The 13,822-nt window shown below is 35.6% G+C and overlaps 1 protein-coding gene across 1 annotated transcript in view; it reads right to left on the bottom strand.

Moving 5' to 3' along the window:
- The window catches only part of exoc3l2b (exocyst complex component 3-like 2b), a gene marked incomplete at its 5' end in the record, with an annotated part of 51,118 nt that extends 46,208 nt beyond the window's left edge, over positions 1-4,910 (bottom strand). The window contains one exon of the mRNA XM_022200063.2: positions 4,711-4,910. Coding sequence (XP_022055755.2) covers positions 4,711-4,910 — 200 coding nt within the window. The remainder of the gene's footprint in view (positions 1-4,710) is intronic.
- Positions 4,911-13,822: the final 8,912 nt, after the last annotated feature.

Here is a 13,822-nt window from a genome sequence, read left to right as displayed (position 1 = left end):
GACTCGGTGTCAGCGAACGCAACACTAAAGAGTCACAGTGTCAGCGAACGCAACACTAAAGAGTCACAGTGTCAGTGAATGCAGCGCTGAGAGATGATGGTGTCAGTGAACGCAACACTGAAGACACGTGTCAGTGAACGCAACACTAAAAACACGTGTCAGTGAACGCAACACTGAAGAGTCACGTGTCAGTGAACGCAACACTGAAGAGTCACGTGTCAGTGAACGCAACACTGAAGAGTCACGTGTCAGTGAACGCAACACTGAAGAGTCACGTGTCAGTGAACGCAACACTGAAGAGTCACGTGTCAGTGAACGCAACACTGAAGAGTCACGTGTCAGTGAACGCAACACTGAAGACACGTGTCAGTGAAGAGTCACGTGTCAGTGAACGCAACACTGAAGACACGTGTCAGTGAACGCAACACTGAAGACACGTGTCAGTGAACGCAACACTGAAGACTCGGTGCCAGTGAACGCAACACTGAAGACTCGGTGCCAGTGAACGCAACACTGAAGACTCGGTGTCAGTGAACGCAACACTGAAGACTCGGTGCCAGTGAACGCAACACTGAAGACTCGGTGTCAGTGAACGCAACACTAAAGACTCGGTGTCAGTGAACGCAACACTAAAGACTCGGTGTCAGTGAACGCAACACTAAAGACTCGGTGTCAGTGAACGCAACACTAAAGACTCGGTGTCAGTGAACGCAACACTGAAGAGTCACGTGTCAGTGAACGCAACACTGAAGAGTCACGTGTCAGTGAACGCAACACTGAAGAGTCACGTGTCAGTGAACGCAACACTGAAGACTCGGTGTCAGTGAACGCAACACTAAAGAGTAACAGTGTCAGTGAACGCAACACTAAAGAGTAACAGTGTCAGTGAACGCAACACTAAAACATGACTGACATCGAACGTAGCACTGTAAAGTCAGAGTGTCAGTGAATGCACCATTAAAAAACTCCTAAACTGATGTATTCTTTTGGATTTTATATTTTTTTGTTGTTTCTGCTGATAAACCCCAAACTTTTCTACAATAAATCAGTTTATTTGATGCAACATTTAATCACTTTATGCTATTTTATTGCTTTTGTTCTATTTAGTTGGTCTTTCATTATCCTAACAGCTCAAACATTTCATTTTGTTTAAAATCCATTTTAACATCTAGTTTCTTATAAACAACTTTAAGCTTCATCTGACTTGTTAGAAATATGATTTATAAATAAAGTTTGACTGATTTTGAGTTAAATGTTGTGACATTAGTGAAGAAAATGTTGCATCAGATGAAGAACAAACTGAATGAATCATCAGAAAACCTGTCCAACATTTTGATCCCGATGAAGGAAAACTCGACTAAATAAACGTTTCTGTGATGAGATCGACGGTTTGCAGGAACGTTACGACGGATTCTTGATTTAAAACGTCTCTAAAAGTGACACGAAGCGACTCCACCCGGCAATAAACGGCCACAATCTTCCACCCAGTTAATCAGTGACATTTCCTGCTGCCTCAAACGCATCGTTTCACTGACGAGTCAAAGTCATTCAAACTGGACTGAAAACTGCAAAACGACGCCAAAGAAGAGACACAGCAGCAGAAAAACTCAAAAATGCAAACTCAAGCAAGAAATTCATCAAAATATAAGAAAAATATCTGAAACAGCAGGTTTTAAAAGTAAAATATGTCAGAAAATCACATTTAAACTTATTTCAATGGAAAATAAAAGCAGTAAAGTGACCGTTCCTTCTAACATTTAACCTACACATGATCTCTGTCGTCGTTCTGCATCTTAAATCTGCTTTTATTCCATTAAAACCACATCTAAAGCTGGATTTTCTGCTTGAAACACCAACATAAATGTCATTTTTGCCATGTTCCAAATCATTTATTATCAGTTAAAGCTGCATTTTTGGTTCCATTTCTGCAGCAAACACAAGACTTTCACCAGTTTCAATGGTTTAAATCCCCTTTTTGTCCATTAAAAACACATTTAAACCATTATTTTGGCTGAAAATACCAACCTGCACAGCATTTTTACTGGTTTTCTACATGAAACTTTCACTTTTAATCAATGAAAGAGACATTTAAGGTGATTTCTGCTCCAAACACCGACTGGAACATGACCTCTGTCTTTGTTCTACACATTAAATCTGCTTTTTGTCAACAACAAAACACATCTAACCAACATTAATGTGACTTTGACCTCAAAAATCCAAACTAAAGCAAGAAATTTATCCAAAAGAAATCATCAAAATCTCAGAAACTGCAGGTTTTAAGGGTAAAATATGTCAAGAAACACCAAGAAAATCCCATTTAAAGTTCTTTAAATGGAAAATAAAAGCAAAAAGGCGACCATTCCTGCAAAATGAAGACTCATTTTTGAACATCTGTGTAAGTAACAGACTAAATAAATAGTGAAACACAACAAGAAGCTGCCAGAAATGACCACACCAGTCGATTAGCTCACTGAATTCAACATGAATTTTGGTTTTTAGTGGATAATTTAAATCATTTTTCAGGTCCAGTTCCTGCCTCACACTCTGTTGTAACTTTCAGCTTTTCTTCTCCCGTTTGTTTGCTAAAGTCACCTTCAGTCATTTAACTGAGGAACCATTTGGATTAATCAATAATCAGAGAAAATCATTAACAGCTCTGATTCACTTTCAGAGCTCAGAGTCTGCAGGAAATAATCCAACCTGAGCAGGATTTAAAGCAGCTTTTATCCATTAAAACCACATTTCAAGCTTCAGATCTGCAGAAAGCACCAACAAACACGTGGATTTTAAACATTTTCTACATTTAAAATCTGCTTTTTATCCATTAAAACCACATTTGAAGCTTCAGATCTGCAGAAAACACCAACAAACACGTGGATTTTAAACATTTTCTACATTTAAAATCTGCTTTTTGTCCATTAAAACACATTTACAGCTTTAATCCTGCAGGAAACACCAACCTGCTCATGATTTTTGACATTTTCTATGTTTTAAATCTACTTTTTATCCATTAAACGTTGCATTTCTGGAAAAAAAATCCAACCTTCAATTGACTTCTATCCATTTCAACCTTTTAAATTTAATTTTTGTCCAATAAATCTACATTTAAACACTTATCTGAGCTGAAAACTTGAACCTGCACACGATTTTAACTTGTTTTCTACATTTAAAGTTCAACTTTCATCAATTAAAACCACATTAAAAGGAAAATTCACCTCCAAACACCACCTGGAGCATCATTTCTATCATGTTAAATCAACATTTTATCCATTAAACCACACCTACAGCTGGACTTCCAGCTTAAAACACCAACAAACAGGATCTTTCTCCATTTCAACCTTTAAATTCCAGCAGTTGTCCAGTAAAACCACATTTAAACCATCATCTTAGCAGAAAATAGCAACCTGCACATGACTGTTACTGGCTTTCTACGTATAAAAGTCATTTTTTAATCAACTAAAACCACATTTAAAGGAAATTCTGCTGCAAATACCAACTGGAACACGACTTCTACCATTTTCTGCTGTTAAATCCAAACGTTTATCCATTAAAACCACGTCTGCAGCTGCTTAAAACACCAACATACGCGTCATTTTTGCCATTTTCTATGGTTGAAATCCATTTATCGTCAATAGAAACCAAATTTAAAGCTCCACTTCTGCAGAAAACTCCAACCTACAAATGACTTCTGTTAATTTCAACCTTTTAAACTCATTAAAACCACATTTGAAGCTTTATTGAAGCAGAAAATCTCAACCTGCACACAGGTTTTACTGGTTCTCTACATATAAATGTCACTTTTAATCAATTAAAAACACATTTTAGGCGATTTCTGCTCCAAACACCGACTGGAACACGACCTCTATCTTTGTTCTACAGAGTAAATCTGCTTTTCATCCATTAAAACCACACTGAAAGGTTAATTTTCTGCTTAAATCACCTAAAAACACGGAATGTTTGCCTTTTTGTATGATTTAAATCCACTTATTGTTCATTAAAACCACATTTACAGCTCCAGATCAGCAGAAAACACCGACAATAAAAAACATTTTTACTGGTTCTCTACATTTAAAGTTCACTTCTTATCGATTAAAGCCACATTTTAGGGGATTTCTGCTCCAAACACCAGCCGACACACGACCTCTGTCTTTGTTCTACACATTAAATCTGCCTTTTATCAATAAAAAAAACACATTACAACAACACACTGCGTTTTAAATGCACTTATTGTCAATGAAAGCCACATTTTGAGTTCCATTTCTGCAGAAAACTGCAGCCTGCACAAGACTTTGAGCAGTTTCAGAGGTTTAGATCCACTTTCTGTCCATTAAAACCTCATTTAAAGCTTCATGTCAGCAGAAAACCTTTTCTACGTTTAAAGTTCACTTCTCACCAATTAAAGCCACATTTAAGGTGATTTCTGCTCCAAACACCAACTGACACATGATTTTCTTCACGTTAAATCAACATTTAGTCAAATAAAACCACATTAAATCTGCATTTCAGCAGAAAACTTCAACCCTCAGCATGTTTTTTTGTCCTTTTCTACGTTTTAAATCGACTTTCTGTTTTTAAAAATCACGTTTAAACTTTAAACTGCAGCATAAACGGGGTTTTTGATTCATTTCGCAGTTCGATGTTCTCCTTTTAACCACATCTGCAGCGTTTTTAAACTGAATCAAACTTTTTAATTCCTGTTTTTTTACTCACTCTGGGGACTCATGGCTGCGGATCAGCGGGACAAACTCAGATCTGAATCCGGGCTGAGGCTTCAGCGGCTGTCGGTGACTGAACCGGAGCTCTGCACGGAAACCGGAGGAGCTTCTAACCGAGACCGGGAGAGAGACCGGAGCCGCTGCTGCTGCTGCGTTCAGGCGCGGTCGGAAATGTCGACACCAGAGGGAGCGGCGCGTTTAAAGGTCAAGGAGCTGATTGAGGTTGATCAGATAAAAAGTGGCCTGAAGCAGCATTCACAGCCTCACGGAGAGTTTCAGCATCTGGACGTTTTTATTCAGAGATGTGAAGAAATTACAGTGGAATATTCATGTTCCTTCTTCATCTCGTGGCTCTGCTGCTGCTGGAGATTAAAATAGTTTTTAAATCAATTTAAAGCAGCTCAAAGTTTTCACAAAACAGAAGAAGTTTTAAACAGCAGATTAAGAGGCTAATGAGCACAAAAAGACTAAATTTAATAAAATTTAATGTCTGACATGAATTAATAATAAAACATTAAAATGAATACAGAAAATACAACAAACTGTAAAATGTATTTTTGTAATTTATTTTAAAATCATTTTTGCACAGAGTATATATTTTTATATTATATAAGTATTTTTTCATTTCTGCAGATTTTAATTTATTTTTTATGCTTTTTGTTTTTGCACATTTTTGTATATTTTAATTACCCTTATTTATTTATTTATTTATTTACATACATTACTGGACACAGCATGCTTTTAATTACTTGTTTGTTTTTATTATTGCACACTCTATATTTTATTTACTTGAATGAATTCTTTTTATATATATTTTAAAACACTGAATATATTTTTTGTATATTTTTGAACACTTTATATTTTTAATTAATTGATTTTGTTTTTACATTTTTTGCACACTGTACATTACTTTTTAAATAAAAAAACATGTTTTGCTGCATAATTTTTTTCCATTAACATTTTTTATATGTGAACAATCTTTTTTTAATTATATTTTAAGATTTTTTTTTATTTTTTTACAGTGCTTCTTGTTTTTTCTGTTTTTACATTTGTGCACACTGCTCATGTACTTTTATATTTCTTATATTTCTTAGATTGTTGCACACTGTGTACATTTTTTTAATTTCATTTTTTCATATTTGCACTTTTTGTATTTTTGATATATTTCTAGATATTTTACAATGTTTGACTGTAAAATTGTGCTGCTTTTATCACATTCAAATTAGCAAAAAAATATTATTTCTTTCAAATATTTGTCGTTATTTGAAAGAAAAATATGCACATGAAGGATGTTTTTAAAATAACTGTTATTTTACAGATTTTTACAATTACACCGTTTTACTGCATTCAAAGGAGTTAAAAATCTGATTATTTTATATCTTTTATTACATTTTTATGCTACAATTCTACACAGTTTTAAAAACTTTTCTTACATCTTTGTTGCCAGATTTTCACGTTTTTTAGTGTTTTGATCCATATTTGCACTAAAGTTTCACATTTTTTATCTGAATTCACATCAGATTTTACAGAAATGAGAAAATTAAAGAACATCTGACCAAAATCTGAACATTTTCAGGTTTGGAATTGTAGTTTTTTGTTTCTCAGATTGTTCATTTAGGTTCAGCTCATGACTTTAAATCAGACCAGGAGTTTATCAGATCAGTGTGTGTGTGTGTGTGTGTGTGTGTGTGTGTGTGTGTGTGTGTGTGTGCGTGTGTGTGTGTGTGTGTGTGTGTGTTGCATTCCGGCCTCGGCTGACTCACCAGTCGGTCAGCTGGTAAAACACACAAACCTCACAAAGCGCTGACACACTAACTGCTCCAACCAGAAACCACAAAAACCACAAAACCTCCAGAAAGTTCCACCTCCTGAGTCACAGCTGAACGGATAAAACTGCAGATTGAACAGTTTCCAGATCAGACCACCGGGGATTAAATTCAAATCCTTAATTGTACACCCCCTGTCAAAAGTTTTAGGACGCTTTCTCATTCATTTGAATGAGAAAGCGTCCTAAAACTTTTGACAGGGGGTGTAACTTTATTTAAACACACGAACGCACAAAAACGCCAAAAGTGAAAATTCAGGTTGATCCAGCAGATGTTGTCAAAACGTCTTTGTAGGCGTTTTGTGTCTTCTGGAAACATGACAACATCTCCAGAGCATGATACTGCCACCTCCATGCCTGATGGTAGGTTTGGTGTTCTTGGTTTATCCTGAGTCTAGGGAGTGGATCTAACGGCTTCCATTTAACTTTGTCATCAGCTGTAGTCGGCTGTAATCACTCTTTAGACCAACAGATTTAGTCAGATTTCCAGAATTGATCTATGAAAGAACCAAAATGCTTCGCTGTTCTTTTCACACAGAATTTCAACATCTCTAGTGTTCCCATAATTACAGAAACATGCATTAATTGCGTCGGTTTTCCCTCCAGAGTGAGATGTGCTCTTCTATCGGTGAGGACATGAGGGTTCTTCAGGGCTTTTATCCGTTCGTTCATCACTTCTCTGCTGCATCAGGGTCTTACATAACCCATCAACACGACCTCTGAGGGGAACATCCAGCAACTTCTCACAGCTTTAAACCACATAAAAACACTTTCTGATGCAACTCAGTGTGAAGTTTAACCTCCTGGGGTTTAATGAATCTGCTGCTCCTTCAGAATAAAAGTCCAGAAACCAGAGAAAGAGACAAAGCTGAGATCAGTTCTTTGATGAATCGTCTGTTCAGCAGGAAAGTTCACTGCAATTATCAGCATCACGCTCATAAAAAGTCTGTTTGTTTTTGGTTGTTTTATGCATTTTAGTGATCGTTTTGTGGTATTTGTGTTCATTTTTTGACTTTTGGGTTTATTATGTGCACTTCTGTGGCTGTTTTGTGTGTGTGGGGGGTTCGTTTTGTATCTTACTGAGATTTTTTTGTAGTAGATTTGTGTTTTTTGTGGTAATTTTGTGTCTCTGTTTCTCATTATATGTCTGTTTGTGCTTGTTTTGTGTGTTTAAGTGATCATTTTGTGCATTTTGTGTTTGTTTTCTGTCTGTTTGTGGTCATTTGTTGCCTTGTGGTGGTTTTGTTACTGGTTTGGGTGGCTTTTAGAATAGAAATAGAATAGAATAGAATAGAATAGAATAGAATAGAATGTGCTTTATTGAGAGCTTCTCCAATTCAGTGCAAAAGAAATCTTAAAGATTGCAAACCGTCTATTGACAAATATACAGTTTTTCCTGGTTTGGTTTGTAAAAATGAGCCCAGAGTCTGAAATGAAGCATTCAGCTGCTAAATGTAAACATTTTTACAAATACTGAAGACATGAGAATGAACAGCAGCGTTTATGAAGCCTCACAGTGAAACCTCTGATCTGACCTCTGACTGAGTTTCGATTCTTTCTGTGAACCTTCTGCAAATGAAACTCATTAAATCAGCGACAGCAGCAGAAATATAAGCTCCGACTGTACAGACTTCTTCTTTTCTAACCCACTGACCTGAACAAAGACACAAACTGTGTCTTTTAATAAATCTGCAGCTGCTGACTCACAACTTTCCTTCATACAAACATCTGGAAGTTTCACAACTCAGAGGATCTGAAGAAACAAACTGACAGGTTTCATTTTAACATGCAGGGTTTAACACCGGATCCTTTGCTTTGCTTGTCTCAGCAGGATTTATGCTAAGCTAAGCTAAGCTAAGCTAAGCTAACGCTGATGATGTAGCTTCATGTTTACTTCCACTCAATGTTGAACTGATGCTTCAACTCTTCAGGCTGCAGCTTCACGTCACAAAAAATCTGACAAAAATCCCACTGAAGAGAAGAAATACAGAAAAAGACACAAAATGGCAGCAAAATGATCACAAGTGTATGCAAAACAACCACAAAAACAGACAAAACAAGAGACACAAAATGGCTATAATGAGATCCAAAACAGTCACGGAAATACTCAAAACAACCACAAAGAGGAAAAAAGGACCACAAAGAGAAACAAAATGACCAAAAAGAGAAACAAAATGACCACAAAGAGAAACAAAATGACCAAAAAGAGAAACAAAATGACCACAAAGAGAAACAAAATGACCACAAAGAGACACAAAATGACCACAAAGAGACACAAAATGACCACAAAGAGACACAAAATGACCTCAAAGAGACACAAAATGATCACAAAGAGAAACAAAACAACCACAAAGAGACACAAAACAACAACAAAAAGACACAAAACAACAACAAAGATACAAAACAACCACAAAGAGAAACAAAATGACCACAAAGAGAAACAAAACAACCACAAAGAGAAACAAAATGACCTCAAAGAGACACAAAACAACCTCAAAGAGACACAAAACAACCACAAACAAACAGAGAATACTAGGAGAAGTTGATGAACATTCAGCACTGCTCATCCTCTGACTGAACAAACTAACTTCTTAAACATCCAGACGATTAACTCCAACCTGTTTCTTGAGTCATTAGTTTAATAAAGGTGTGTTTGGTCACAGAGGAAGTGTGTTATCAGCTCTGTCAGAAATATAATCCACATTGCTGCTTAGATTTCTGTTCTGCTGACAGACTGGTCTTTAGAGTTCAGAGGAGGGAAGAAGCACTGAAAGTACTCAATAAAATGCTCCACTGTCAGGACAAAACCTGCATCCAAAACCTCACTGAAGTAAAAGTACAAAAGTAACATCGGAAAAATGTACTTAGAGGATGAAAAGTAAAAGCTGGTCGACATCTCTGAGCTTCATTAGCCTTAAAAATGGGTGGTAGAAGATGACAAAGTATGTAGATTTGACTTCTTCTGGTGTTTTTGTGTCCAAGAGACACAATGAAGTCTTTTTGTGATAGTTTTATGTCTATTGTTGGTTGTTTTGTGACTCTTTTTGGTAGTTTTGTGTCTTTTTGAGGCTGTTTTGTGTCTCTTTGTGACCGTTTTGTGTTTCTTTGCGGTTGTTTTGTGTCTTTTTGTGGTCACTGTGTCTCTTTGTGACCGTTTTGTGTTTCTTTGCGGTTGTTTTGTGTCTTTTTGTGGTCACTGTGTCTTTTTGTGGTTGTTTTGTGTCTCTTTGTGGTTGTTTTGTGTCTCTTTGTGGTCACTGTGTCTTTTTGTGGTTGTTTTGTGTCTCTTTGTGGTTGTTTTGTGTCTCTTTGTGGTCACTGTGTCTTTTTGTGGTTGTTTTGTGTCTTTTTGTGGTTGTTTTGTGTCTCTTTGTGGTTGTTTTGTTTCTCTTTGTGGTGGTTTTGTGTCTTTTTGTGGCTGTTTTGTGTCTCGTTGTGGCTCTTTTGTGTTTCTTTGTGGTTGTTTTGTGTCTCTTTGTGGTCACAGTGTCTTTTTGTGGTTGTTTTGTGTCTATTTGTGGTTGTTTTGTGTCTCTTTGTGGTCACTGTGTCTTTTTGTGGTTGTTTTGTGTCTCTTTGTGGTCATTTTGTGTCTTTTTGTGGTTGTTTTGTGTTTCATTGTGGTCATTTTGTGTCTTTTTGTGGTTGTTTTGTGTCTCTTTGTGCTCATTTTGTGTCTCTTTGTGGTTGTTTCATGATTTTTCCTCCCTGAAACGTGAACTTTCAGCTCACAGAAGTTGCTTTCAGCCTTTGTGTCTCCTTCTGTTGAAGTTGTGTTAAAGTGATGGACTCACAACATCTCATGTCTCAGATTCCTGCATTCTGAACTCTGTGCAGATTTTATGAAGAGGTCAGACATTCGAGGAGACGTAAAGGAATAAATGTTCTGCTGGTTTGTGTTTAAATGATGATTTATGAGGTGAAAGTCGTCCTACACACAGAATTTGATCCGCTCTGAAAAGTGACGCTGCGGCCAACATCAGCATCAGTTTGTTCTGAAGGATCCAGTCAGAAAAAACCAGAACACACTGAACCAACCAACACACATCTGGAACATCTGGTCTATATGAGCTTCAGCTTCAGCTCTAACCAGGATGAAACGGACAAATTTACCTGCAGAGTTCAAACAAAGCGACACATTTATTCATCAAACCTTCATAAATGTGATATTTAGGAGACAAGCTAACAATCTGAAGAGTATCTGTAACAAACAGACAGAAAACCACCACAAAGAAACACAAAGCTACTACAAACAGACAAAAAAAAATGACAGACAAAAATACAACAAACAGAAAAATACTACAAATGGACAAAAATACAACAAACAGACAGAAAAATGCAACAAACAGACAGAAGAATACAACAAACAGACAGAAGAATACAACAAACAGACAAAAAATACAACACAGAAACACAAAGCCACTACAAATGGACAAAAAAAATGGCAGTCAGAAAATACAACAGACAAGAAAATACTACAAACAGACAAAATTACCTCAAAAAGACACAAAACGACCACAATGACTGATGAAATTATGTTCTACCAACAAACTACACTGAGTTTGTGGAACTAGATTTTTCTCAAACAAAGTTTTAATTACTTCTCTTTTCTCTGCATAAACACAAATGTTGACGTTTGTTCCTGAATAATTAAGTTGTTCCAATGAGCATTTGTAAGATGTTTAAAGTTTATTTTATTTAGCTAAATTTTAAAAAACTTAAGTTTCTCAAGAAGATGAAGAATCAAACTAACTTTATTAAGTCTCTTCAGCTTGTTTTTAAAAATTAAATCAACTATCACAGAAATTCAAGTTTACTCACAATATTAAGTCAATCCAACATTATTATTCTGCCAACTCAACCCAGTAAATTAATATCGTTCATTTAAATTAGTAATTTAGAATGTTTGTCTTAGAGACAGACATCTTTTGTTATTTTTTGTGGTTTTTAGCATTTTTTATTTTTTAAATTCATGTTTTTTCTTCAAGTTTTAGCAAATGTGAACTTTAAAGAGCTACTGCCTCCAAATGAACACAAAATGCTGTTTTAAAAAATCAAATAAATTCAGCAAAATCAGCACAAACAGACTCTTTGTTGCCAAGAAATTCCACCTTTACCAAGACAGAGTTTGCAGCCTGAAGCGGACCCACGTTCTGCTGAGGAACCTCCCCTTAAACACGGACAGAACACGTGTCAAAGCAGCAGCTCTCACCTCGTTTCTTCTTCTTCTGCTGCAGAATCAAACAGAAATAATCCAGACGGTCTGGTCAGAACTCAGTGGAACATCTCTGAGTCCGTTCTGATGCAGGTTCTCCCGAGTTCTGCTGAGTTCTGCTGGGATTCACTGAGGCCTCATGTTCCTCCAGATGTTCCTCTGCTTCCTCTCTGCTGCAGAGCTCTTCCTGCTCCTCCTCTGATGTCTTATATGTCCTGTTTACCAGGTTCTACTGGGTTCTGCTGGGTTCTACTGGTTCTTGGCACCCTACGTTCTGCTGGTTCCGCCGGCTCCTCGTCCTCTGGCTCCTCGTCAGGCTCTCTGAGAGCTCTGCTGCTTGTTTCCTGTTTGTTTTATTTTCTAGCAGCAACAGGAAATGGTCATCTTTTCCTCTTCCTCCCCCACCAGCTCTCAGAAACACAAACCAGTCAGACTCCAGTTCAACAAACCAGTAAGATTCTAACTGACCAATAGCAGCACAGACTCCGCATAGCCCCGCCCCCTCTCTTCTTCCAGGTGAACCAATCAGAACTAGCAGCGTCCACATGTACACCAAGTTTATTTACTTTCCAGAGCTACTAAAATGTCTCTAAAAACAAATATTCTGCTGTTAGAGTGAACACAGTAGTCTTCATGTACTGTTAGAGTGAACGCAGTAATAGTAAAAGTTATCATAGTAATAGTTGCAGTAGTGGTAGCTGAAGTAGTAGGAGTAGTAACAGTTGTAGTAGTAGTAGTTGTTGTAGTTTAACACACTCAGTGCTTGTAATCACAGACACAGAGAGAGTTTTCTTCCTGAAGCTTTTACTTTATGATCAGAAACTGAGCTCTAAGTCTTTAAACTGAGTTCCGAGATAAAGTGAGATCAGATATTCTGTTTTTTTATTCGTTCAGTCAGTAAAAACAAGCTCTAACTTTCAGAATGTATGCACTGAAATGTAAACGTCGTCTCTGGAGCCTCTTTGTTAGAAGCTGATGACAGACGTTGGCGTCCTGCAGCTTCTCTCTGAAACGGATCCAGAAATGTTTCACTTATTGCACAGAAAAACAGAATAAAGGAACCAAACATGCAGATGTTTCAACATCTGGAACATTTTGCTGGAAGATTCCTCAAAGTTTAAAGAACTTTCCCTTAGTCTGTTTGTGTTTTACTCATGAATTTAAATCAGTGGTTATTTTTAGTAATGTCTGTCTAAGTTCTCATTCATCCAGGTCATGGTTATCCAAAGTAGTTTAAATCAATCCACTGGACTTTAAGAAAGTTCCCTGAAACTTTCTTAAAGTCCAGTGGATTGATTTAAACAACTGTGGATATTTTTAGTAATATTAATTAATAAATTTGTCACTTCAGTTCATCTAAAGTGGGTTTTATATATATTAAAATCTAATAATGGTTTCAAAAGTGAAAAAATAATGACATTTTATTTTTCTGTTCTGATTATTTCCTATATTTTCATTTTCATTTTCATTTTCTTTTTGCATTTAATATTTACATTTTTACTTCTTTATTTATATTCCATTTTAGTTAATTAATTTAAGTTTATCTAATAATTATAATTTATATTCCACTTTAATAATTTTTTTATTATTTAATAATTATTTAAAAAATTATTTTCTTATTTATATTCTATTTGAATTATTTTTTTATTATTTAATAATAATTTATGTAATTATTTCCTTATCTATATTCTACTTTAATTAATTAAGAATTTGTTTTATTGATTCACATGTTTGTTTATTATTTTTCCTAATTTTTTGACAACCTATTCATTTATTTTTAGGTTTTATTTTCATTTGTTTTTAATTTATTGTGCACTTCTATTTAATTTTTTGTTCACTCAATTTATTATCTAAATACTTTGACATGCATTTATAGTTATTTGCATTAATTTGTTTGTTAATATTTATTTATAATTTGGACAATTATTATTTATTTATATTTTTAAATTTATTTTGGGCATTTATTTATTTATGTGTTCATTTAATGTCCCTTTATTTAAAGTTTATCTATTTTTGGTCATTTTTGTAAACATATTTTAACATTTTGTTCATTGTTTACTATTTTAT

This window comes from Acanthochromis polyacanthus, chromosome 13 (genome assembly GCF_021347895.1).
Source record: "Acanthochromis polyacanthus isolate Apoly-LR-REF ecotype Palm Island chromosome 13, KAUST_Apoly_ChrSc, whole genome shotgun sequence".
Taxonomy (NCBI): Eukaryota; Metazoa; Chordata; class Actinopteri; family Pomacentridae; genus Acanthochromis; species Acanthochromis polyacanthus.
The sequence above is the reverse complement of the archived record's forward strand: the minus strand, read 5'-3'. Positions and strand labels throughout refer to the sequence as shown.